This window comes from Gavialis gangeticus, unplaced genomic scaffold (genome assembly GCF_001723915.1).
Source record: "Gavialis gangeticus isolate Ggan-Ray unplaced genomic scaffold, GavGan_comp1, whole genome shotgun sequence".
NCBI lineage: Eukaryota > Metazoa > Chordata > Crocodylia > Gavialidae > Gavialis > Gavialis gangeticus.
In genome coordinates, this window is record NW_017728994.1 from 56073164 (window position 1) to 56097806 (window position 24643).

The window sequence follows — 24643 nt, forward strand, 5'->3', positions numbered from 1 at the left end:
GGGGTGCTTCAAGCCAAATGAGTGGTGCTTTGAGTCTAAAAAGGTTGAGAACCACTACTATTAGACTTAGGAACTAAACATGCAAATGTTAAAGTAACTTTAAGTGGTGGATAAGTTTCTTTGACTTCAAAATGAACTGTTCTCCTGCTTAATGCATGAGCTGAAACATTTGCATGACAGTGGCAAGTAGGTAATCCTACGTGCCCAGTACACAAGTAACGCACAATAGCTTCAACAGGCATTCCATGTGCAAGGCAGTTTGTTGGATTACTCTTGCAACACAGTCATATCTACTTCATTCTACTGTAAAAAAAATACAACAGGCTTAATTTCTGTTCTTTATTTAAAATAATTACAAAAGTTTCTTGTATGCAATATAAAAGATACAAGGATAAGAATCTCTTTTTTTAAAATGATTTATTCTCCAAAATACCCATTTATACTCTGTTGTAGTACTACAAACCAATCCTCTATTCATGATGTAAGCTTTGTACGTACACGTGAACTCCTTAGTGTTACAACACTCAGTTTTGCCCAATTAAAACAAGTCACTTTGCACCCTGAGTTTATGTAAATTTAGTTCTCCTAAACTTAGTATCATCTCCTCTTCCACTGCTGTCATTTCCTATAAAAATACTTCATCTTGAAATTGAAATTACAGAAAATTAATTCATTTAAAAGGTCTGGAAATCTCACTTCTGTTCAAATTTTCTCCTGTACCATTTGTTCTACATTTTATAGGCCAGTGTCATACATCTGTTATACATTAGATCAATAGGAGGCAGATAGCTTCAATCAAAAAACAAAACAAAAACAAAAAAACAAAAAAAAACAACCCATGAGAATAATCATGGTTCACTTCTTTTTCTGCCATTTTTAGAATGACAGCATTCATGTACAGGGCAGAGGAAAAGGATAAGACCTAAGTCACCATGCAGCAAAGAATTAGAGAGCATACCTAATATTAAGCATCTGAATAATTCTAGTGAAGCCAACTCAAATACCCAGGTGTTAAATTTAGGCACTTGCTTAAGCAGTTTTCTGAAGTATTTTTCCAAATAACCTGAAGCGTATATTTGCAATTGTTTGAAATGTAAGCTACAAAAAAAAATTAATGGTTACCTAAGAGAACTAGGCACCTTTATCTTGCTGCTGTCTTTAAGGGAGAATAGCAGCTTGTTTCTGCTTTAACCAAGCTTAGGGGAAAAGACAGTTAGATGGAATTCCTGGCAAGTTCAATCTCTTTCCAGGCATGTCCCCTATGAAACGCACATTCTTTCCTCTTTCTAATTACATCCAGCAGCCTCAGTCATCCAGTCTTTAAAATGCTTCTGCATTGAATTTCTGGCTCTCCAGTCACCAATATTTACAGTGGGGATGATTTTCTGTGGTTTCAGCCACTGGACAAATCGTTTCATTTCCGTGTAGCTGCTATGCTCGCTGTAAGGAATCCCTGAAACAAAACAATGCAGAGGTACTTCAGTCAGTCTGCTTAACCTGAAATCTTATTAAAGATTCTGAAGCCAAAAATAATTTTAAATTAAAGTTTACACTAAGGAACAAGTTCAGGCTTCATTATTGTAAGAATTACCTACAATGTCTGTCATCAGTGCAAGCCAAGTGAAACTACGTAGTTTTTTAAGTGATGAGAGGAGAGATTTTCTAGGAAATTAAATTTCATTTACAGATTTATTTCAGAAACTGCACCAGTAAGAACTAGTAGGAAGCAGGCTGAAACCAATGGAAGCTTTCCAGCAGATGCAGGGCGTCTCATGGTTTTACAGAGTGGAATCCTGGCTTTACTGAAGCCCAAGCTGCTTCCATTGACTTCAATGGGACCAAGCTTTTAAAGTCAACTATTTTATTGAAACAAGGCTATAAGAAGGAAACTACCTAAAATCTGTATTTACAGTATTTTAGAATTGATGACTGGTGGATTGCTAGCCAGATTTATCTGCTCAGCTTCTCTGAGTGGTGATAACAATTACTGGTTATGATGAGTCGTAAGAGATGCTGGAATGAAATGTCCAAAAACAATCCACTAGAATTAAATTATTGAACCATTTCTATTATTTCTACCATAAATCACGATCCTTCCTCTTATCTGAGGTCTGATCTCTACTAGCGAGTGGCAGGAATCCGAATAAGTCCATCCAGTAGGTTTGAAAGCCAAAATTTGGTCAAAATTCTCAGAGAACTTGTCCAAATGATTTTGCAATCCCTGTGAACAGAAGAGAGCATAGGAAGAAGTTTATTAAAGGACCACCACTACAATGATTCAAACCTAAAAAAAGTTTGGATTTGGTGATAGAGAGACCTGAAATTACAAAATGTTATACATTTGTAATCCAAAAGATCTTCTTTCTTTTTCTTTTAAAATATAGGCCGTCTATAAACTACTGTGTTCCTTTGAATATAAGGGACAATTTTTAAAACAAAACATTTCTTCAAAAAGCGGCCTAGGTCTAAAATGTAAGTTTAAAAAAGCTCTTATAAGCATTATAGATGCAGCTTTATTTGTTTCTTCAATTCAGCCAAAATATTTGGATGAATCTTAAATTCAAGAACATCTTATATTTTAAGGGGTATGCCAGTAATGGTCAATACTTTTCACTTGCCAAGATCCTAGAATCTCACATACTTTTCAAATGCAAAAAAAATATTATTAACTCTTTATTACAGATGAGAACACCAAAATAGAGCAAATTAAGTGGTCAAATCTGAAGTAGCAAAGGAAGTCAGTACCTGAGCTGGCTAGAGAGCTTGGGCCTTGTGGCTAGGGACAGAAGTTATGCATACACTGGTTTAAGTAATCAGAAACTGTTTTAAACCCGGAACAGAAGTTCAGTGCACGTAAACTAGTTTCAAAATGCTCGAAACTGATTTAAGATAAACCTGACTGAATGTAGCATCAAACTTAACTGGTTTGGGTCAAACTGGTTTATGGAACTTCTGTCCCAGACCCCTTCCTAGTTTAGGTTAAACCAGTCCCCCAGCATCCCAGCATGCTTTTCAGCCCCGGGCTGGGCTGTCCTGTCTCCTCCAGACAGCAGTGCTGGTCCTGCCCCTCGGCTGTCTAGCTAGGGCAGGGGCATGGCCAGACACTAGCACTGCACAGCCCCCTAAGGCTAAGCAGGCAGGGACAGGGTTTATTTCTCCCCCCTCCCCCGAGGACCATAGTTGGCACTGCCTGGCCAGAACGGAGCAGCCCCTCAGGGTAACCCCCCACCCTTGCTGCTACAGTGACAGAAGCAGGGGCACAGCCAGAGCCGACTGGCCGGCGTGGCCCTGCCATCCACCTGCCTTGCCAGTGGCTAAGGCTGAGGCTGCGCCCCCACCCGCCCAGTTTCCCTGCAGAAAGAAAGGGAGGGCTCTAGTGCCCTGAGTCACTGCAGACATGTGCCTCCATTTCCAGAATCAAAAGTTAATGTCTATGAACCAGCAAGCAAGTGAAATCTAGAGTTTAGAGTAACCTGCAAAAATTGAATCAATTCAGGCTTGGGTTTTTTGAATGACTGTATTTAGGCTGTGTGATCACAAAACTATGCTTAGCTTTTCAAAATCCAAACTGAACTTGAAGTGAGGAAATGAAGTCCCTTATCTCTTCAATCCTAATCCTAAAAAAATCTAACCTGAAAAAAGGTTTGGTTTGGCAAGGACAACTTTCATTTCTGTGGGGAAAAGGGAATGAAATTGCAATCCTACTTTGGGATTAAGATAAGTATTATTTAAAAACCAAACTAAGAAAACAGTTTTAAAGGTATCCTGTCGATATATTACATGTACATTATATACTTGACCACAAGATTTTAGATTTCAGAGCAGACACTAAGCCAGAAGCAAGAATAAAGCACAAGCTGAAAAAAAGACTACTTAAAATGAAAGAGATGAATTGCTAAGGAGTTCTAACCAACCTGGCAGATGCTGAAGAGTTTGTGACCACTGAAGTAAAAAGCTGCTTGTGATGCTGCCACATTTACCAGCATTTACCAGACTTCCAGACAAACTTGACAGTAACAGAACTGCCAAGACCAGTATATTTGAAAAGAACCGCAAGAAAAAACAAAAAAACCCAAAAAACCCCCCATCCCTGCCCCCATCCCACACGCACTGTTTATTCAGCCGTGGGCACTAAAACTATTCTTCAAAGGTTTCACATACTTGGTGCAATGTAACAGGCTTGGTTTCATTTAGCAAATAGAATCCTAGGATCATATTTCCCCAATATTTTTCATTTTTAAAGAGACTGACATAGATTTTAATAGGGCAAGCATGGTGTGTATTGTCTTGTGAAGCACTGGAGTAATCAAAGTACAGAACGTTCCAGTAAGAAAAATTACAGCAGAAAGTAGTACCAGTTTGCACATTTCATTTTGAACTTATTAATCAGGTACATGGTGATAATATTTAAGAGGGGAGGGAGATTTTTAGTCCCATTGAAGGTTACTTGTGGGCCTAAGATGCTGGCATGCTTTTGAAAATCTTATCCTTATATTTGTACATGACAGCAGCAACATGCACAGCACATGTACAAAGGTAATATCTTTGCCCTGAAGAGTCTTGTTTTTTTGGACTTCTTTTACTCTGATTTTAAAATGAGTGAGATTTTGCCATCTAAACTGCTACAAAAAGATGTTCATGGGATGCCAGGGGAATATTTTTATACTACTTTTAGCAAAGAGACAGACTTCTTCCTGCAAGAAAATGGCTTATTTCAAAGCTTATTCATAAGTAGCATTATTAAAAAAAAAAACACCTTATTACAACTCCTCTTTTTAGTCTTTCAATCAATATTGCACCAATATGTCTATCCTCTGGAAATGGAAAATATAATTAATTCCTCAATCAACTTCCTTCAATCACCACGACAGCCTGTTATCTGCTGGGCTGCTGAAGTCAGCAGTGCATGCAAATGGATTCCACAGGGTATGAGAAGGTTCAAATACAATTAGTTAATTTACCATCAGCCCTGATGGTACTTACATTCAGCTTGCTTATTCAAGAGCAAGTATTTTTCAATACATTAGACAAACCCAGGATTTTACTGTAGTCAAACTAAACAGTTCACTGAAAAAGCCCATCTCTTTGAATCACCACTTTTTTGCCTTTGCGTTTCCCATATCAAATCCATTTGCCTACCTGCAGTAATTCATGTCTTATTTTCCCTGTACTTGCAAAACAGAACTTTGCACAAAGGATATGCAATAAAGACATGCAAAACATAAGTCTATAGCCCTTCATTCTGCCTCCATCCCAGTATAATGCTCGAAGGAGTTTTTTCCCCCAGTACATGGCATCATTTCCTCAAGAAAGGTCTCTCAAAAACACTGCAAAATTACCAGCTAATATTTGACCACTCACGAAGTCCCATGCTGAAAACAGCCCAACCTGTGATTGCCAACGGAGAATTTCTATCTGAGTTGTGTTCTCTGACCTGGATAATAAGCAGGGATGTTATCTTACAAAGCAGAGAGAAAATACTTGGCTTTCCAGGCTTGGATTTGTTTCTTCAGATGCAGTGTGACTCACCCTTCCCAGTGTAGCTAGAGGATATTGTGAGAATTAAAGTTATTCAATGTAATGTGCCTTGAAGATGAAAAAAGTGATATATTTAGCTTCACAGCTGCAGTGGTCACTGGTGCAGATCTGCTGCATGATAGGTGATTTATATATGGAGAGAGATGGACTCCATTTGCACAGCATAGAGCTTAGCTGATGAGTCTGGAGACCAAAAGAGTACATACAGCCCTGGTCCTGTCATTGAACCACCTAATGTGCAACCTGCTACTTGGGTTTGAACCTTGTTGCTGTTAAACCTTAGAGTAGACCAGTGGGGGTCAGCCACACTTTTTGGGAGGCATGCCACAAATTAGCACCAAGTGCCACTTTCATTCCCATCCCCTGCCCAATCTGCTTTCTGCTCCCTGTCTTACAAATCAGCCACTGTGCTGATTGTCCCCTTCCCTGTCTGCTGCATGCCACAAACAGAGGCTGCCCATGTTATTTGTAGCCCCTATGCTGGTTGGCCACCCCTGGAGTACAGTATTAGTATTTAATTCTAGGCCAGTAGTTTTTTTATCTTTTTCAATCTGCAGACCCCTTGGAAATTTCAAATGGAAGTGCAGACCCCCAGGGGACCGCAGACCACAGGTTGAAAACTACTGTTCTAGGCTGTAGATGTTGACACAAAAAAATATCTTTAAACTCTGATCAGCACTTGAGGGAGAAGGAGAGAGATTTCTGTGGTATATTATATATCCTTAACTAGGTGATTCCAATCCAGGGTACCCTGCAGTGTCTCAATATCCTTTAAAGGGTGTCACGCAATATTATCACTGTTGTGTGGGCAAACACAATTCATAAGTTAAAACAAAGAGATTTCAAATAGTAATCCAAGGCATAAAAAGCATTCTGACCTGCTGTGGTCTTTCTAAGCTCTTTGCAAAAGCACAAATGTTTTATTATTTTTTCTGCAGTCAAAATGCAGTAAAAACTAAGAGCTGGCATCTTCCAAGGAGTGCTTAAAGTCTAAAAACTTTGAGAACCATTCCCTTGACCAACTGCTTGTGGACTTTTAGTAAAGTTATCTGCTGAATTAATATAGTGCCCATAGACCATATGTAAAGTGCTAAACTGCATGTTGGCAAATCATAAAGTAATTTGTTCCAAAGGGGAAAGAAATATCCTGTTTTGATATTCCTCCTAGAAATCAATGTGGAGAGGAAGAGTCCAAACAAAACTAAAATCAGGAATTAAGCAGTCAAACAAAAACAAATCACACCACCACATGGCTCCACCTCCTTTCTTTGGGAATTGTACTCAGATCAGAATAAAAGGAAAGGAAAGGAAGACATGAGGAAATAAAAAATTCTATGGAATATTAGGGGAAAAACGGTCACTTCCTGGAGATATATTGAGATGACAAGAGAACATGTGCATGTGTCCTGCAAAGAGTTTTTAGAAAAATCAGTATGTTGTTAAAATTATAGATAACATTTTAACAAACTTTCCCAATAAATCCAAGGAGCAGATCATAGTAAAGTAGGGCTAGAAGGGACCTCACAAAATCCTGCTCAAGACAGGATCATCCGACTAAACCAACCCAGCCAATCTGTGGACTTGCCAACATTGTATTCGATGGCTAATTTGAGAAAGCAATGGATGTACACCCAATCACTACAGAAAGTGAAGAAAGCAAATTTAAGATCATATAATAAACACTGAGCTACTACTCCAGGTACCTTCTCATGGATGATTTTGTTCCACACCAGTTCTAATTTTAAAAAATAAAATAAAAAAATATCACTGTTGAGTAAAAGGGGCAAAATTAAAACTTGACTGGTGAAGGTAAAAGGCAAGATCACTTGGATTTGATGCAGGGAATACTGTCTCCAGTTGTGAAAACATGGAAGTATTCTTTGGTAGCTGAAATTTTATCATGGGCTATCACTGTCAACTAGACTTCAATCATGGGAACCTTGTTTGAGTTTTAAAACTTCTTAAAATTCTTTACCTGCAAAAAAGATCAAAATGGAAGTATTACTAATATAAAGCAGTAGAACTGGAACAAAATCCTCACAGGTGTCAAGACTGTAAGCTCTTTGGAGCATGCATAGGTTTTTATTACATGCTCCTACACAGCCTAGTGCAACAGACTCAGGTGTATGACTTACAATTTCCAGGGAATATCACAATGCAAACAACTAATAATATGTATTATTTAAAAGGCAAGTGATGTACAAAAGCACAGGTGCGCTTAAAGTACCAAACTAGAACCTCACTAAGGCTACCCACCTAACGCTTATGAGCGAGAAGTTGCAATTGGTCTCAGAAATGAATGAATGAGCCAGAGTTGAGAGAACAGGTTTGGGACTGAACAGAATGCATGTGAAAACAAGCAGGGACAGACCCAAAGAGATACGTGGGTGGTATCCCTTAAAAGTAATTTGGCACATAGTGATGAGATCTATTAAAAGCAACTTGCTCTCTCAGATACCAAGCCAGCAATTCAGGACAAGAGAAAAACAAGCACCCAGGATAACATTTATATGGAGCATACTGTTATTATATTACCATATTTTCTCTTACAGCATGCCCCAGAATATAATATACCTCTTGTTTTTGAACAGCAAAATGAAGGAAAAAATATCTTTTACTGAAATAAATAACTGATTAGCAAGCAACTAGGGAGAAAAGCCTGCTTGCTGTTCTGCTCCATGTGAATCCAGTGAAGATTTTAACTTTAACATTTGCTCTTACCAGCAGAAACTGTTCCCATTATATTTCTCACATATCATAATATGCACAGACATTTTCAGTAGCTGTTTTTTGGGAAAAAGCATGTGTTGTACATGAGAAAATATAATATTCTTTGACCCAAACAAGCAACTGTCAGGTGCTAGCTAATTTACTGGCGTTGATATCTTTTTGAGTTTCTGGGGCGTAACTTGTAGCCATGTTGGTCTAAGGACATAGGCACACGAGATACTTCGGGTAAATCCAATATCTTTTATTAGACCAACTCAAATAGTTAGAAAAATTCTTTTTTTGCAGGCTTTCAGGTACAATTACCCTTTGCCAGGCAGAGGAAGAGCTCTGATGAAGGGTAACTGTACCCAAAAGCTTGCAAAGAATTTTTCCAACTATTTGAGTTGGTCTAAAAAAAGATAATCGGATTTATCCAAAGTACCTTGTCTGTCTTTTTGAGTTTCTCACATTTACTGACATTAAGAGCCAAAGAATGCTACCATGGTTTACCTTTAAGCATTTAACTGTCATACAACCAAGTTTCTAATCTCCATGTAATTTAAGGATACTGGGGGTTACATATTGCATCCCTGGTGATACCCCATATCTAGTGACCTCTGTGTTAGGTTGCAATCTACAGGACCTATGTGCTCCTAAGGTTCTCTGAGACACAATAGGGTTCAGCCACTCTCACAAGGTCTTTAGGCACTCTCAGATATAGATCTGTCTTTTACACCTTTTTAAGAGCTGAAATTCCTGTGACTTCATTGCCTAGCCGCTGGGACTAGGGCTGATGGCTTTGATCCCAAAAGGTTGAAAACCCCTGCTCTGTGTACTCCAGGTGGCCGGGCAGGCAGCACCTACACAGTGTCACAGGATGGTGTGTGGCGGTGCTCTGTCCCCGCCTGCCCGCACGTACCTGCTAAGGGCTTCTCAAGTACCCCTGGGGCTATGCATACCCTGGTTGATAACCACTGGCTTAGATTTTTCAGAAGTTCAAGTATATGTAGTCCAATAATTCCAACTGCATGGGCTCCCTGGATTCAGATTAATTTTTCATGGACACACGGTGGAGGAATGGCATCACATGATGTGGCTCAAACGCCAAGACTCTTTCCTTAGCACAAAAGACACACATACACCGTAGCAACCTTTACATAAGCTTTTCTGCCCTATTTTCTTCATCAGGGCAGACAATTATTTGAGATTTGGTTAAAGTCATATGGAATCCCAGGTTTCTTCTGCAGTGAATAGCTTATCCTTGAAAACCATAGCACCTCTGTTTCCTGCCCCCTCAGGTCATATAGCTAGTACTGTAGTTAAAGAAGGCCTACTTTTTCTACAAAAGTATGTTCTTTTCTTCTTGCCCCATCTTAACATTTCCTGTAAGGCTCCAGAATTCTTTCTGGACCCACCTGATTCCCCACTTTTTAAAGCCCACCATCAAAAACCTGGGTTTCTTTGTTCCTGCAATTTGCCCTCCCTAAACCAAAAGCTGAAGTGAGACAAGAGAGATTAAGCAACTTGCCCAACGTGACACTAGAAGATTGTGGCAGACAGTTATGCGTAGGTATGGTAAGGAACTAGAACACAAGAATGCAGAGTCTCAGGTTTACCCTAATGCCTACACAAGTCCTCCCATCTCTATTACATCTTTTTACAACTTATTAAACCAAACTAATTTTGTTCAACTTGCCATACTCCATGTTCTGCGTGTGTGGGGTTTGTGGGTTTTTTTGCAAGACTGGTCAATTAAAAAAAAAAAAAAACAAAAAAACTAGATGCCTTCATGGGTCATTAATGACTGAAACTTGCTTCATTCAGGGCATAGATGAATACCAACACACCAAAATTAAATTGGTAGATTCTACATTACATCTTCTCCTGTATTTAGAAGTGTTAATTGTTTTACTTGGCATATAACAAATAGACAGTCTCTTCCTGCTGTGCTGATTATATGATGTTGATCTAATCCTCCAAATCTTAACCTTCATCTATCAAATAAAAAAAGAGGGAATGAATTAACTTGTATTCTTTTTTCCTTTAAACTAAAACAAAAACACTTCTATCTCTTCCAACAACTTCTATAATGAAGTTTCTGGGTTTAGATCATAAAAACCGTCCCTAAACCTGGTGCTATTGTTAGCAGTTTCAGCAGAGACTAAACACAAATGAGTTGAATCAGTAAGGAAAGTGAACTTTATGTACCTATATATAAAGTCTATATAGTATACAGAAGATTACATTGTATTGTAGCGGTGCTGTGAATAAGGAACATCTTTTAAGCTACTGATCTAGCACTATCAGTACAAAATTCATGAGCATACACAGAACGATCACCAAAATTAAATCCAAATTTCTCTTTGGAAATCAGCCAGTGTGGCAATTACCTAAAGTCAACTTTAAGAAGAAAAGGAAAAAAAAAAAAAACAAGCAAACAAACCACAGAGCGCTCTTCTTTTAAAAAGGGGGTTAAACTTAATGTTTAACAAGCAACTTATCAGAGTCTAGTTAAATGAAATACTAAAGGATTAAGGAAAAAAGTGCACACAATATACATTTAATCCCACTGTATACCACTTTCACCGTTCTCCTAATATTTTCCTCTGTGGTTTGTGCTGATCTTCAGCACAGCAACAAAGAAAAGAAAATCATTTTTACAATTACATTTTCCTCATTTTAAAGCCAAAAGTTAGCCCTGGGATTCAGGTACTTTTACTACTTTTAAATACCGCTTTTTGTTTTGTTTGTTTTTTTAAAGGCTAGATTATAGGTGAAAGTATCCATTCTAGAAAAGAAGTCTCAGACTGAAAACTCTTCCACTCTTCTTTTACATCATGCAAGTTAGCAAAAAACCCACAGAAAAACAGAAAGCAGGGACAGTGTGTCGTGGTATATTAATTGTTAGTAGGAGAGATCCTGCAATCATTACATTAAATCTACTTCAAAAAAGCTCACTACTAACAGCAAGCCTTTGAACAAGTCTCATCTCATCTTATCTATCCTGCACGCACTCTGCATTAGCGTCAAATTACACTTCTTGTGCATCAGGTTTGAAGTCACTTATTAATGTTTAATTGTGTTTCCTTTTCAATGTGTTGCTATATATCAAAACATCACTAGATTAATACGATCTGACAGATGCTTAAAAACACCAGGCAAAACATTACCGTTATGTCATCCCATCCCCCAAATTAGCCAAACAGACAGAGATGATACCTTCCAAACATACCTTAAAATTAATTTGCATCATGGGAAGAACGTGAAGCAAAGTATCATTCCAATTCATGGTAATGATGGAATTAACAGCTGCTGACTCCAAGCAGCAAAGGGTTTTGTATTTATCACGAGACATACTTGCTTTAGAACCAAGAACTTCAGCAATTGCTGTAGACAAAGGGAGGGAAAAAATAAACAAAATATAGCTTGACAAGTAATAAAGATTTCCTCTGCTGCTTCTGGGATGTTCCTGATCATCTTACTAGCTCAGTAGTTACCATTAAAGATATGGACACCATTTTTGTCATATAAAACAAGTGGTTATCATAGATTAAATAAATAAATAAATCTCCACCGTTACCAAAAGATACAATAGTTCATTCATATTGTAAAAAAGATAGGGGAAAACCATGATAACTATTAGTAAATGCTGATTTTGGAGATTAGATTTGGAATAACTGTGTCATCTTCTGGGAGAGGTGAAGAGAAAGAATAAAACAAATATTGAAATAAAATAATACTTTAGCAATGTTGATTTTCCAGAAAATACACTGATATACCAAAAAGCTGGAACCTCATGCAGTGTTTGAAAAGGGGGAAAGGGAGAGCTTGAGAGTTTAAGGCTGGTCTGAATTTCAGTGAGATAAGGCCACCATGTCTAAAATTTAAAAAAACACAGATGCTGCATGGGCTGCCTGCTTTAGAAACTTATATTTATTTTTCTTTCTACATTATAACTGATTGAAGTGTAGGGCACAAAAACCAGAAAATAGTTTGGTTTATTAAATAGATTGATGTGGATTATTTTTAATTTCTAATAGAAATATATTTACTTCAAAAGTTCTATGCATTATTGGTAAACCCAGAGAAGGTACAAAATGGATGTTCAGGAAGTGAATCTAAATTATTTTAGGGGGGGGGGGGGGGAAAAAAAAAAAAAAAAAAAAAAAAAAAAAATCAATATCAAGGATTCCCAACATTATTTAAAAAACGAACTTGGAAAAACTAATAGAATATATATTTGGGTGAAGTTAAAGAACTACAATAACTAGTCCTCTAATTGTAAATCGAGAAGCCAAAACATTATTAAATAACCAGTGTCATGTGAAGCAAATACGACAAAGGTTTCAGGACATTAGGAGTTCAGAAATACTGTTGGGCATCTTTGAAAACACACACAGCTGAAGACTTAGTCATGATACATTTCAGCTTCAGATGCAAATAGTAATTTTTTTGGACAGCTGATAAAAGTTGTGTCCCCCATAGTTCAACACTCAATAAATACTGACAGACATAACATTGTATGCCAAGTAGCTAACGTAATGGAACAAAATAGCATAAACAGGATGTTACTTTGAGATTGGGGTCTGAGTTGATGTTCATTCTGGCACTCTGGAGGAGTCAAGCCTTATTATTGCATGAACTATCTGATTAACTGTACTTTGTTACAACGGTTTTCTGATGTTACCATAACCATACAGAAACTTTTAGGCAAGGGACAGAAATCACACATGACCAGTTTCTGATGACTTATCTGTATCAAATCTGTAACACAACAGAAGTTCAGTGAACATAAACTGACTTCAAAATGGCCAAAACTGGTTTAAGATAACCTGGATGGATGTAGTATCAGGACTTAATTGATTGAGGTTAAATCAGTTTACTGAACTCCTGTCCCAAGTCCCCTCCAGATTCAAGTTAACTCACAATCACCCAGCATCCCAGGATGCTTTGCACCTTCTCCCACAACCCCTCCCCAGCAGGATAGGCAGGGTAGGCTTGGCCCAAGCTGTCTGCTCTAGCCAAGCAGGGAGGTGTGATCCCCAGCTTCTGGCCTGGTCCACTGCAGGAATTTGGCTGCATTTCCAGGATCAGAAGTCAATGTCTTCACTTGCTTATCAGTTCCATCTAATTTGCGAAGATTGAATCAAATTCAGCCGTGGATTTTTTTTGACTGTCCATACTTAGCCTTGGTGATAAGTTAGGATTATCTAATAATGATTTTCTGAGTATTTCTTAAAACATTACTATTTGTAAACTGAAGTGGGTCCAAGAAAAGAAGTTTTCACCTGAGCATTCCATCTTAACACAGTATAAATACTTAACTAAAAATGAAAAGGCAAAATAAGCAAATTTTCTCTTTCTATACAGAATATCTAAGCTAAGGCTTTGCTACCTTTGGGGAAAAAGTTTACTTTGTACTGATGTATATAGCTACTTTGATCTAATATACTCACTCACCTAAAAAAATCTTTTCTTTCCCAATGGAATAGCTGCCACAGACAACCAGAGTACGTGGATTTAATGTTACTGTCTCAAAGGCAGTATTGACAGCAAACTGGATAACCTCTTGTTGCGAAGGAAAGGTGTATTCAGGACTGCAATATCTAAGAAATGGAAACAGGATACATATATGTAACAGACAATATGAACATAAGAGAGCATAAGAGAACATAAAAATCTTACTTTATTAAGCAGGCTGTCAGACTTGCACATATACAACAGCAGAAGAAAAGAGTCAAGTCATTCATCAATATTGATTCAGTCTATTAGCAATTCGCTTATAAGAAATCATTGTGGAATAAGGCATTTAAAAATGAAATTCTAGACCCAGTCATATAATATGCATATATATTTTCTCTATATAAATGTTTATAAAGGCCATTGCCAGTATTCGTTTATCTAAACAACTGACCCTATAAATAGAAAGGAGGAAAACTCTGAAGTATCAAATCCTCCCAAAAAGTTGGGCATTGTACCAAATATTAATAATATCCTTACGTCCTTTATTTTTGTCAGTCATATAAAAACTGTAAAAAACAAAACAAAACAAAAAGGATAACTCCTATTAACACATGGGACAGAAACAATGTTGTGTGATGACAGAAAGGTCTAATGAAAACTTACAAACCACTGACTCCAACATTTAGCAGCCTTTTACTACTTGATTATTCTCTTCTTGCATAACGACTTGATCACATAGGCCAGTTTCAACTTCATAAAGTTTCTGCTTTTATAGGTGAGCAATTTATACCTATAACTTATAAGTGATGGGCCCATCTGAAATACTTTAGAAATCTTTATCCCACACACCTTTGTTGTTTTTGGACAGCGGGTGGGAAAAGGGATTATAAAATATGAGCCAGAAATAAGTCATATTATACTTCAAGTTTAAATATAAAGTACTAGCTGTTACCAGTCATACATGTGTTACTAGCACAAGTCAAAGTAACATACGTGGTATCCAAGTAAAGGGTGTGGACTTTTCGACCAATCAGAGGAAGATAACGCTCCATAGAAGGATCTGCCCTGAAGTCCCCTGTGTGAAGTATAACAGTACCATTGGGAAGGCAAAAAAGGATCATTGTGGCACCAGGACAACTGGAAGAAAACATACACACATACCCCATATTATTTCTATATACATATTTTATACATTACTCCAAAACCGTGTTGCTTCCAACCAGCAGTAGGGATAAAATATTTGAAATCACAGAAGTTTGGGCAAGGAACTCCTGCTGTCAAATGCGAGTTCTGATGCTGACTTGTCTGTAGCCACTGACATGCCACCCTTAATTAAACTTTGCCCCAGTTCTCTTATCCATAAAGTATAGATTACCTGCCCACAGTGCTGCTGTGAGATTAGTAATACAGAATATTAGGGCTACAAAATGCTAGTTAAGGGCTACATTTCGTTTGTTTTCAAATTCCAGTAAAACTAAAAGACATAAACCCTGTTTAAGTCCTATCAATAGGCTATAGTTCTCAGGTTAGATGAGAAGTGAAAGAGATACCTAAAAACCTAAATCAAGCATGAGCTATCTTTTGAGCTGTTCAACGTTCTGTTAGGTATGTCACAAGCTCCAGGCTGACCTTGCATTATGTGTAGCTTTCTTGATGGTCTAATACAGTGGTTCTCAACTTTTTAGACTCAAGACACCCCTCAGACTAAGGTACCCTTCAGAAAGTGCAAACTCTTAGTTTCTCCCCTCATTTTTCTGTAAAAGAATGAAATAGAAAATAAAGCAATTCTTCTTGCTGCAAGGACCTCAGATAGACCTTAACAGGTCAGAGTGGTTTTGACACTGTGCAGTCCTATTTAAAATATCTTGTACATCATGTTTGCACATATAACAATGCTAACATTGTGAGGCAGCTTATAAGGACCTTAAGAGGATCTCAAGGCACCCTGGTTAAGAATTAATGCTCTAATGGACAGCAGGGAAGAGTCATTTTTATGTATTTCTAAAAATAGATATTTCATTACTGTAACTGCCATCTTCACTGCTGTGAACTGCTCAGTGTAATATTTGCTTTTAAGTTACCTTTACAGATTTTAAGCATTCACCTACATTCAAAACCGACTGCTGGTAGGAACCATTCTTCTCTCTTTATTACGACTGTTGTGAATCAATTGCTATTAGTGCGCTTTTTCCATGCAGCCATCTGCCTTGAAAGGCAAACACTTAAAATGGGAAGCCAAAGTGAGACTATTTTGGAAATGAATTATCTACAGAAAAAGGTAAACAAAAAATCTCAAAAGGGAAGCATTGGGTAGAGATAACAGCTTAAAGGCCACAGTGGGTAAGTGCTCCAAAAACTTGAACTCTGTACCTAAAATTTATATTCTTTTTATATTGAAGGGGAAAGCAAAAGAGAAGAAGAGGATCCAAACAACATAATCAACAGTTTTCTCCCATTCCCAGAAAGGGTTCTCAAAGGACTTCCAAGGAATCTTATCACTCAAAGTATAAACAAGTCCTAAGATAAGTAATATTCAAGCCAGCTGTGACACAATGCTGAATTTATATTTATACACATAAAAAGAAAGTTTTATTCCAATACACAGCCAAATAAGGTGCCGCAAGGCATACGGCATGAGCACAAGACTGGAAGCAAAAGATACTGAACTTTAATCTTGACAGCACCACATACTATTTATATGGCCTTGAGCAAGCAAATCTAACTGCACTACAGAATTTAATAGAAGTTTTAAGGCCAATTTAAATGACCGTGGAATCAGGTCTTTTTAGAGCTTCATTTCAACAGCATTAATTACATTTTAATACCCAGCTTGAGACACCAAAGGCCTTATTTTCACAGCCGGAAGCTTCCATTACCTTAGTAGAAGCTATAGGTTTTCAACACATGTGCTCACAAGTGTTTCAAATTAGGCGTTACGGATTGAAGCAAGCATTCTTTGGACTACTTTGGAAAGTTGTTTCTCACTGCTTTTTAACCTTTTTCTTTTGACAATACTACCAGAATTGCTCTAGAGAATCAACTGGCTGATTTGTGATAAGAATTAATAAATTGGAACCCTGGGGATTGTTAGGTATCCTGGCAACGAACTTGTTTCAAATACACACAATAAATTTAGGATTGAACCCTTTACATAGACTTCAATACTTAAAAACCAAAGTCCCATTGACATTTGGACTCCTAAATATCCAGATCACTTAAAGTGAAACCTATGCTCTTCAGTCACCTAAGCTATTCTAAAAATAATTTTCCTTAGCTAGAAAATATTTTGTCTTTGACCTACAAGATTTGCAAAATCTACACATCAGCTGCAAAGGTACATACTGATTGGCATCAAGCAATACCACTTTGATCCCATTCACCATACACTCCTTATCCATTGGCAATATATGGATGTACTGCTCCTGCACTTGAAGTTTGCTCTTCACCAAGTTGCCAGTTATCTACAAAACACAAAGACACTGAGAATTGAGAGAACAGAATAGTAAAAAGGCAGGTCAGTCTCACATGCTTTCATTAATAGCTGAAGGAAAAAGACAAAGAAAAACAATAAATTGAAAGAAGGATCTGTAAGCTACAAATTACAGGTACATTATGAATGTTCATGGCTCCCATTTCTTTGTGCTACTTAACTGTTGCAACGTAATTTAAATAGCTGAGTTCTGGAAAGTCTCCCTTGATAATGGAGACTTCTGTGCCATCCCCTTACAGCTGAATCAGGCAAAGTGGCCATAGGAAAGAAAATATAGCAATGGATCCCTTTCATCTTTCTATTCTCTAATGACTATAACAGTTTTTTGGGACTGTTAGCAGCTGATGCAACTGTAAGTAGCTTGCAGGTTGCTGATCCAATAACCAAGTGGCATCTGGAGGAGCCAAAGGGTTCCTATCTACCTCAGCTGTGCCAAATACACCTCAATCACAGCAAACCATCTAGCCCCGTGTCTGTGTTTTTTATTTTCATTCACAGTTTTATTTGGTTAAATATCAAATAAACACCAAAACTTACCTTGTTGCAATAGACTGGAAATGTAAAGTTTTTTGTTAGACCGCAAAAATGATCAGAATGGAAATGAGTAAGGAAATAGGCTGTACAGCCCTCAATTTCTCCATACTGAAAGGCATCAACTGTGAAACCAGTTCCTACAAAAATAAATACAATGAAAGTAAGTCAAATAAAATGCAGAAAGTACCATACAGCCAGATTCTGGTCAGATCTTCATTTTGTAGCAGAAAAGCCATTAACATTGTATTCAACCTGAAAATGGTTGTGGTTTACAACCATGAGCTGCATGTTAACAGTATGGAAGGACAAAGCTTTTACCGATTTAAATAAAGATTACAAGAGCTCCAAATACAAGTACTGATAGACGCCTGCCAATGGGTTCAAGTACAGTTCGTCAACTGAGAAAATGTTATTTCTAAAATATTCATGTAGCTGTGTGTGTGTGTGTGTGTGTGTGTGTGCGCGCGCGCGCGCACACACGCGCGCGCGCACACACACGTTCTAGTACCCAAAACTTAAAATACACACCGGAGATGAGATAACTGTAACAAAAGATTCCCCACTCAGCTCTGACAATGCAGTTAGCCCTCTATTTCCATCTAGCCACTTAGTATTACTGTTAAATGTTATTACCAGTTAATTAGAAGATAACTGACCTTTGTTCTTTGAATACATCTGTCAGTGGTAAAACAGGACATATTGGGTACTTTATACTTTAACTGAGTTTACACAAGTTATGATAAAGATTATTATAACAGGGAGTTTGTTCTACTCTCTGCAAAAAAAGAAACATCTTTTTTTTAAACCCATTAAATTTGCTACATAATTACAAAAATAACATTCTGACCATAATTGGCTGTTGACCATCTCGTAAAAATAAAGCTATAGCTAATGAATTAGAAAAAGCAAATATTAAGAGGACGGATTTCAAAAGCACCAAAAGTGTTTAGTAGCACGAGTCTTAATTGAGCTTCAATAATACCCAACTCCTAAATCCCTGGCCTGCTTTTAACTCTTCCCATCAAATCATACTTTTCAGAACGTATACCATGAAACAATAAATCTGTTATTTTCACAGAAATATCTTCACAAAGAGATCTATATGCTACACACTTGTTTTATCAGTGATAATCTTCTAATAGTTTAAGTCCCCAATCTTTCAATCAGCTTCTTTTAGGCACATGCACTTAAGCAGAATCCTACCGATTTCTACAGAGGTCTGCATAAAGAGAGCTCTTGAAAGATTTGGCATCTAAATGGTTAGTGCAGCAAAACAAAATAAAGATGTCTGGAAAATGCAATATCCATCCTGAACATCTCTATATGTAACCTCTCCAGTTAATGAAAAAGTCTCACCTGGTATTTTTTTGTAGAAAGGACAATATTTTTTTTTCGTTCCATCTTCTGTATAAGAGGATTCTCTAAATCTTTTTCTCCACCTTCGTTGTGTACCAGAAGCTGGGCCTACACAAACTCCATTTGTATTTGAATTCACTGGTACTGTATCCAGGTCTCCTACAGACCCTTCAGCTTTCCTCTTTTGTCGCTTAGGCCTCTTTCCATTAGGAGCTGGTAGAATTGAGGGCTGTGTTCCTTCACAGGGATGCTTCTCTTCTTTGCTCTCTTCCATTGCTTTGGGTTTTAATCCAAAGAAAACACCAATGTCCATTTGTTTCAATTCTTTGGTGTTGATATTTGCAGCAAAAGCAGATGGCAACATTTTAGAGGTTGCACTTGGAAAGGGTATACTAGCTGTATTAGGAAGGCTTCCTTTTCCCTCTGACTGCAAACTCTGTTGACTTAATATTTGATCTGTTGTGTTAGTATCCATTTCACCTTTATCAACTAAGAAGCCACCTGATTCCTTCAAAATAACACTTTGCCTTGACATAGGAGGACTGCCACCTTCTTCTTTGACCTTCAAAGAAAAGGATTCAGCATTCATAGCCAAGTCTACAGAATCCCAACTCCAACCATGAAAATCTTTTAGCTTCCAATTACCTGTATTAGAAACAGAGGTACTGCATTTTGGTGAGTCAAATTCCTTCCTAGTTTTGTCATGATTAGGAGAGAGAGAGAATTCTGCAACTGGTGCCCCTTGTGGGCATTTTAACTGATTAGCAGCACATACTAAATTAGAGCTGTTTGTCTGACCCTGAGAAATTGGCCTAACACAACCAGCCAAATGGCCTTGGGCATTCACTTCTCTGCAAGGTGCATTTTCTATTATAAAACTTTCCATTTTAATGTTGACATATCCAAGTTCAGGCTGAAATGGAGAATCATCAAACTGGTTATACAGCATACAGCTAGATTCCTCCTTTTCAGAGTTCTCTTCATCAAAGTTTTGAATTTGAAATAATTGCTTTCGTGATTTTATTTCTTTCTCTTCATTCTCTTCACCCTCCGTTTCTTCAACACTTTCTACACCACTCCTAAGCGGGGAGTAGGAAATTTCACAGTCACTGACATCACCTTCTGGTAGTAACGGGTTTAACTGATCTGAGTCATTCTGACTGTCCAGGTCTCTCCCAACTTCACTTTCTTGAGAAAATGGAAAACCAAAAAACTGAACCTGGCAATCATTCTCTGCTGTCTTTGTGAACGGAAGATTCTGCTCGGGCTTTTTAACATTCATGGAAAAGGAGGCATTTACATTGCTTATACTTGGAGATTTTGCTTGTGTTGAAGTCTGTACCGTGAAAGTAAGATCATCATTTGGGGCATTTCTTACATTCTTGGTCTGTTTCTCACTCTGTGAGATTTCATCCAAGAGTCCTGGAAAGCAGCTTGACTTAGCAGCAACAGGATGTGTAAACTTGTTCTCTGGGCTTTGTGCTGAAGAGTCTACAAGATAATCTCCTGCTCTACTAGCAGCAAGAAAAAAGTGTGTATAGCGCTTGTAATGCGATGGAATAGTAGAATTGCACAGTAAACCATCAGGACATTCTGAGAAAAAAGTTAAACAGAGTAACACAGTTGATCATTGAGACCAGTAGGGGACAACTTTTTTGGCAGACGTGCCACAAATTAATCCCCTGTCCTCCCCAAGTGCCACTCTAATCCCTTTTCCCTTCTTCAATCTGCTGTTCTGTTTTCTGCTTCCTGTCCTATATGCTGCTGTGCTACATGCTCCCTCCCTGATCTGCCACATGCCACACACAGAGGGTGTCCACATCACTTGTAGCACATGTGCCATGTTTGCCATCCCTGGTTTGTATGAACATATACAGTGATTTTTCACAATATTATAACATGGCTAATAAAGACTTTTCCCTGTAAATAGTTGTTGGAGCGAAAAGGCAGAGACAGACCAGAGCTGCTTCAGTCACATTAACCTGAAATCCTACCTCAAAATTGTCAGTTGGGCTACACATAATTTTTTAAAAATGCTAAAGCAACTACTCCCACCCCATCCTCATTAAAAAACTAGGCGACTGTGGCATTGATGCCTACACAGTCAGATGGGTTGCAGATTGGCTGAAGGGTCGTACTCAGAGGGTGGTGGTAGACGGGTCATATTCAACCTGGGGAGAAGTGGGTAGCGGAGTCCCCCAGGACTCGGTCCTTGGGCCTGTGCTGTTCAATCTCTTTATCAGTGATTTGGACAACGGGGTGAAAAGCAACCTGTTTAAATTCGCTGATGATACCAGAATTTGGGGTGAGGTGAGCACGCTAGTAGGGAGGGAAAGACTGCAGCAAGACTTGGATAGGTTACAGGGGTGGGCTAACAAAAATAGGATGCGTTTCAATACTGACAGGTGCACTTGGGCAGCAGTAACCAGCAGCTCACTTATAAGATGGAAAACTCCCTTCTTGAAAGCACGGAGACAGAAAGGGATCTCAGAGTCATTACTGACTCCAAGATGAATGTGAGCCAACAATGCGAGGTCACGGTTGGCAGGGCTAGCCGAACCTTGTCGTGCATCCACAGGTGCATCTCACGTAGGACCAAGGAGGATATCCTCCCCCTCTATGCGACACTGGTCAGACCACAGCTGGAGTACTGTGTCCATTTCTGTGCGCCCCACTTCAGGAGGGATGTGGACAACATTGAGAGGGTCCAGAGGAGGGCCACCCACATGATCCAGGGACAACAGGGCAGACCCTACAATGAGAGACTGCAGGACCTGAACCTGTTCAGGACCTGGTGACTGTCTATAAACTCACTGGGGGGACTGGAAGGGTTTGGGAGAGACCTTGTTTCCCCTAGCGCCCCCCCGCATAACATGGAATAATGGCCACAAGTTGTTGGACAGTAGGTTTAGATTAGACAGCCGTAAGAACTACTTCACAGTTAGGGTGGCTAGGATCTGGAACTGACTTCCAAGGGAGGTGGTGCTGGCTCCTACCCTGGGGGTCTTTAAGAAGAGGCTGGATGCCTGCCTGGCTGGAATCATTTAAGCCCAGTTTTTTCTCCTGCCCAGGCAGAGGGTCGGACTTGAAGATCTACAAGGTCCCTTCCAACCCGACTTCTATGATTCTATGATACTCATGGCCATATGAATTTTATGCTTTGGACCTTAATAAATAATCAATGGCTTTCCATCCCTAACATGAACTCAGGCATGCATGCACTTTTCCCCTAATAGTCACAAATGCCACAGTCTACATAGCTGAACTTAAACTCTTTTGAGAATTTTTGGGTTTGGTGCCAAAAAGCAAGGTTCTACAAGGGTTACTTCAAAGCTGAAAGTAAGCTGGCAGACATGTTGGCCTAAGGTTAAGGATATAGAAAAAACTACAAGTTAAAACCTCCCCTTTCTATTATTCTACAATGACTTCAAAGGCCCTTCAAGAAAAGCTACAACATTATAACAAGAAAAGAGAAGTGGTTACTTAATGCAGCATCCTTTAAGTTTAAATTTTGTGGCTTTATACTTCCAATTTAAAAAAAAAAAAACTACAAAAGATCCTGAATGATTTAAGTTTGTCATGGATCCCTAAAAGATGGTAGCACATAACACCGTGAGTGGGTCCCAGATCTCTTGCTCCCACTCCTATCTAGAAATGAAAACAGATCTACTTTTAGGTTCACACTTTCATAGCAGACTCCTTCTAGATGGTATTTCTACAGTGTCCCATGCAAGATCTGAAGCCTAATATATCAGCACCAGTCTTTCATTGGTTGGACTCAGCACCCCAGACTTTGTTTTTGCTTCCACATCCTGTTCTCAAAGATCTGAACAGCAATTTGGACCAGGGATCGTAGAATTAGTTGTCTAAGGAAAGAAAAACTCAGTGACAAACAGAAGTGATATTTTAATTAATAGAAGGTTTTTCTTGGCAAAGAATTCAGGATTATGCCCTAAATGTCGGCATAGTTTGTGAAATGCTAAATACGTGCTAGCACAGGGGTACTCAGCCTCCAGCTCATGGGCCAAATCCAACTCACAGTAAACCCATCTGGCTTGCAGGGCTCCCTATGAGTCTGGGAATTTGGTGGCAGGGGACTAGTGGCAATTAACACTGTCACCCCAACTTGGTGCCAAATTCCCAAACCCCTTGAAGCAGATCAGAGGCAGGCCATGCCCCCTTCTTCTACACAGACAGAGCAGGGCTGGGCTACACCCCCTTACCTTGTGCAGCCAGGTTAGGAATGAGCCACACCCTCTTCTCCCCATGGGGCTAGGCCATGCTCCCTCCCTACCCAGCTGGATCAGGGCCAGGCCTCACCACTCCCCCCACCCCAGGGCTAGGCCATGCCCTGGCCAATCTTTTTGGCTGGTGTGCCACCAATTAGCCCCACCCCCTCCCTGAGTGCCATGAAATCCCTGTTGCCCACCCAATCTGCTGCAGTTTTCTGCTCCCTGCCCAAGCTGCCACTCTGCTTTCCACCCCCTGCCTGATCCACCACCCTGCTTTCCGCTCCCTGCCCGATCTGCCACTCCCAGCCCGATCTGCTGCTCTGCTCTCCACTCCTGGCCCAATCTGCCGCTCTTCCTGCCCAATCTGCCGCCCTTCCTTCTGCCCACACCACCTGTCCTCCCCATGATCTTCCCCATGACACATTTGGAGCCTGCACCTGCCGCTTGTGGCCTTTGAGCTGCAGGTTGGCCACCAACAAACAAGGGTCAGTCTATCCAAGTCCCATGACAGACATCTGAGCGCAAACCCTGCTGTGAAATGAATGCCAATAAAACGATGCAAAACCAAAATGGCTCTTCTACAAAAACTGCCTCGGATACCTCACCAGTGCAATTCAGAGTGAAACACAACCTAGGTACACAGCAACTTCATTTGACTATATAAAACCTGTTGGGTGTCTCCTCTCTCTTGGTGGCTGCCTTACCTTTTCCAGCAGCGCTCGGAGCATCCAAACATTCAGCAACGTGCCACCGAGGGGTCTGCACTAAGAGTAAAGAGAAGGGCATCTGGCAGCTTGGACAGTAGCCCTCATAAATTGGCCTGGCCTTTTGCGGCGTTTGTTTTTTGTTACAGCTCCCGCTCAGCTTGGCGGGAGCAGTGACATCATCCTCCACCTGCCCACTCGGGTCCTCTTTGCCAAGGGCTTGACCCGGGGCCTCCTGCTCGCTGGTCTCCGGCTCGGCCTTTTGCCCCAATGCTTTTTTCCTCCTCTTCTTCCCACCGTTTCCTTTGCGGGGGTGAGGCAGCGGCAAGGAGGTGGAGGGGGTCACCACGTCCTGACCCCGTGGCACACATTTTGGTTTCCGAATGGATTTATACTCCCAAATGTCCTCTTCCAACGGGCCTCCCTGGGACATGGCCATGCACAGCAGGAAGTCAATCTGGGGGGCCGGTCTCATCCCTCCAACACGGTTTCTCTTTTCCGTGTAGCTCCATTGAAGCGGGGCAGCCTGCCAGGAGGAAGATTTGCAATGATTTATAGCTGGATGATCCTTCCTGCCTCCCCATACCCCACCCCATCCTCCGGCGAGTCTAGTTTAG

General features: G+C 39.5%; 1 protein-coding gene and 1 long non-coding RNA gene across 6 annotated transcripts in view; one reads left to right on the forward strand and one right to left on the reverse strand.

The window, feature by feature from the left end:
• The window catches only part of DCLRE1A (DNA cross-link repair 1A), a 25160-nt gene continuing 517 nt past the window's right edge, over positions 1 to 24643 (reverse strand). Inside the window, exons 1-10 of one of the 5 annotated variants that reach the window (XM_019502851.1) lie at positions 24027 to 24611; positions 19091 to 20683; positions 17738 to 17871; positions 17053 to 17171; positions 14704 to 14847; positions 13708 to 13853; positions 11480 to 11634; positions 2080 to 2221; positions 1295 to 1453; positions 1 to 303 (exon numbers count right to left, since the gene is read on the reverse strand). In XM_019502851.1, coding sequence (XP_019358396.1) covers positions 296 to 303; positions 1295 to 1453; positions 2080 to 2221; positions 11480 to 11634; positions 13708 to 13853; positions 14704 to 14847; positions 17053 to 17171; positions 17738 to 17871; positions 19091 to 20683; positions 24027 to 24501 — 3075 coding nt within the window. In that variant the 5' untranslated portion in view covers positions 24502 to 24611 and the 3' untranslated portion in view covers positions 1 to 295. Of the gene's footprint in view, positions 304 to 325; positions 1454 to 2079; positions 2222 to 4544; positions 4695 to 5434; positions 5666 to 11479; positions 11635 to 13707; positions 13854 to 14703; positions 14848 to 17052; positions 17172 to 17737; positions 17872 to 19090; positions 20684 to 24026; positions 24612 to 24643 lie in introns of those variants that run through there. The other 4 variants (XM_019502850.1, XR_002094918.1, XR_002094916.1 and 1 more) reach the window with 4 other exon arrangements.
• LOC109287630 lies at positions 6475 to 22150 on the forward strand. The gene is made up of 3 exons (XR_002094919.1): positions 6475 to 6582; positions 18688 to 18692; positions 22140 to 22150. It is a non-coding gene; the product is annotated as an uncharacterized LOC109287630 (long non-coding RNA).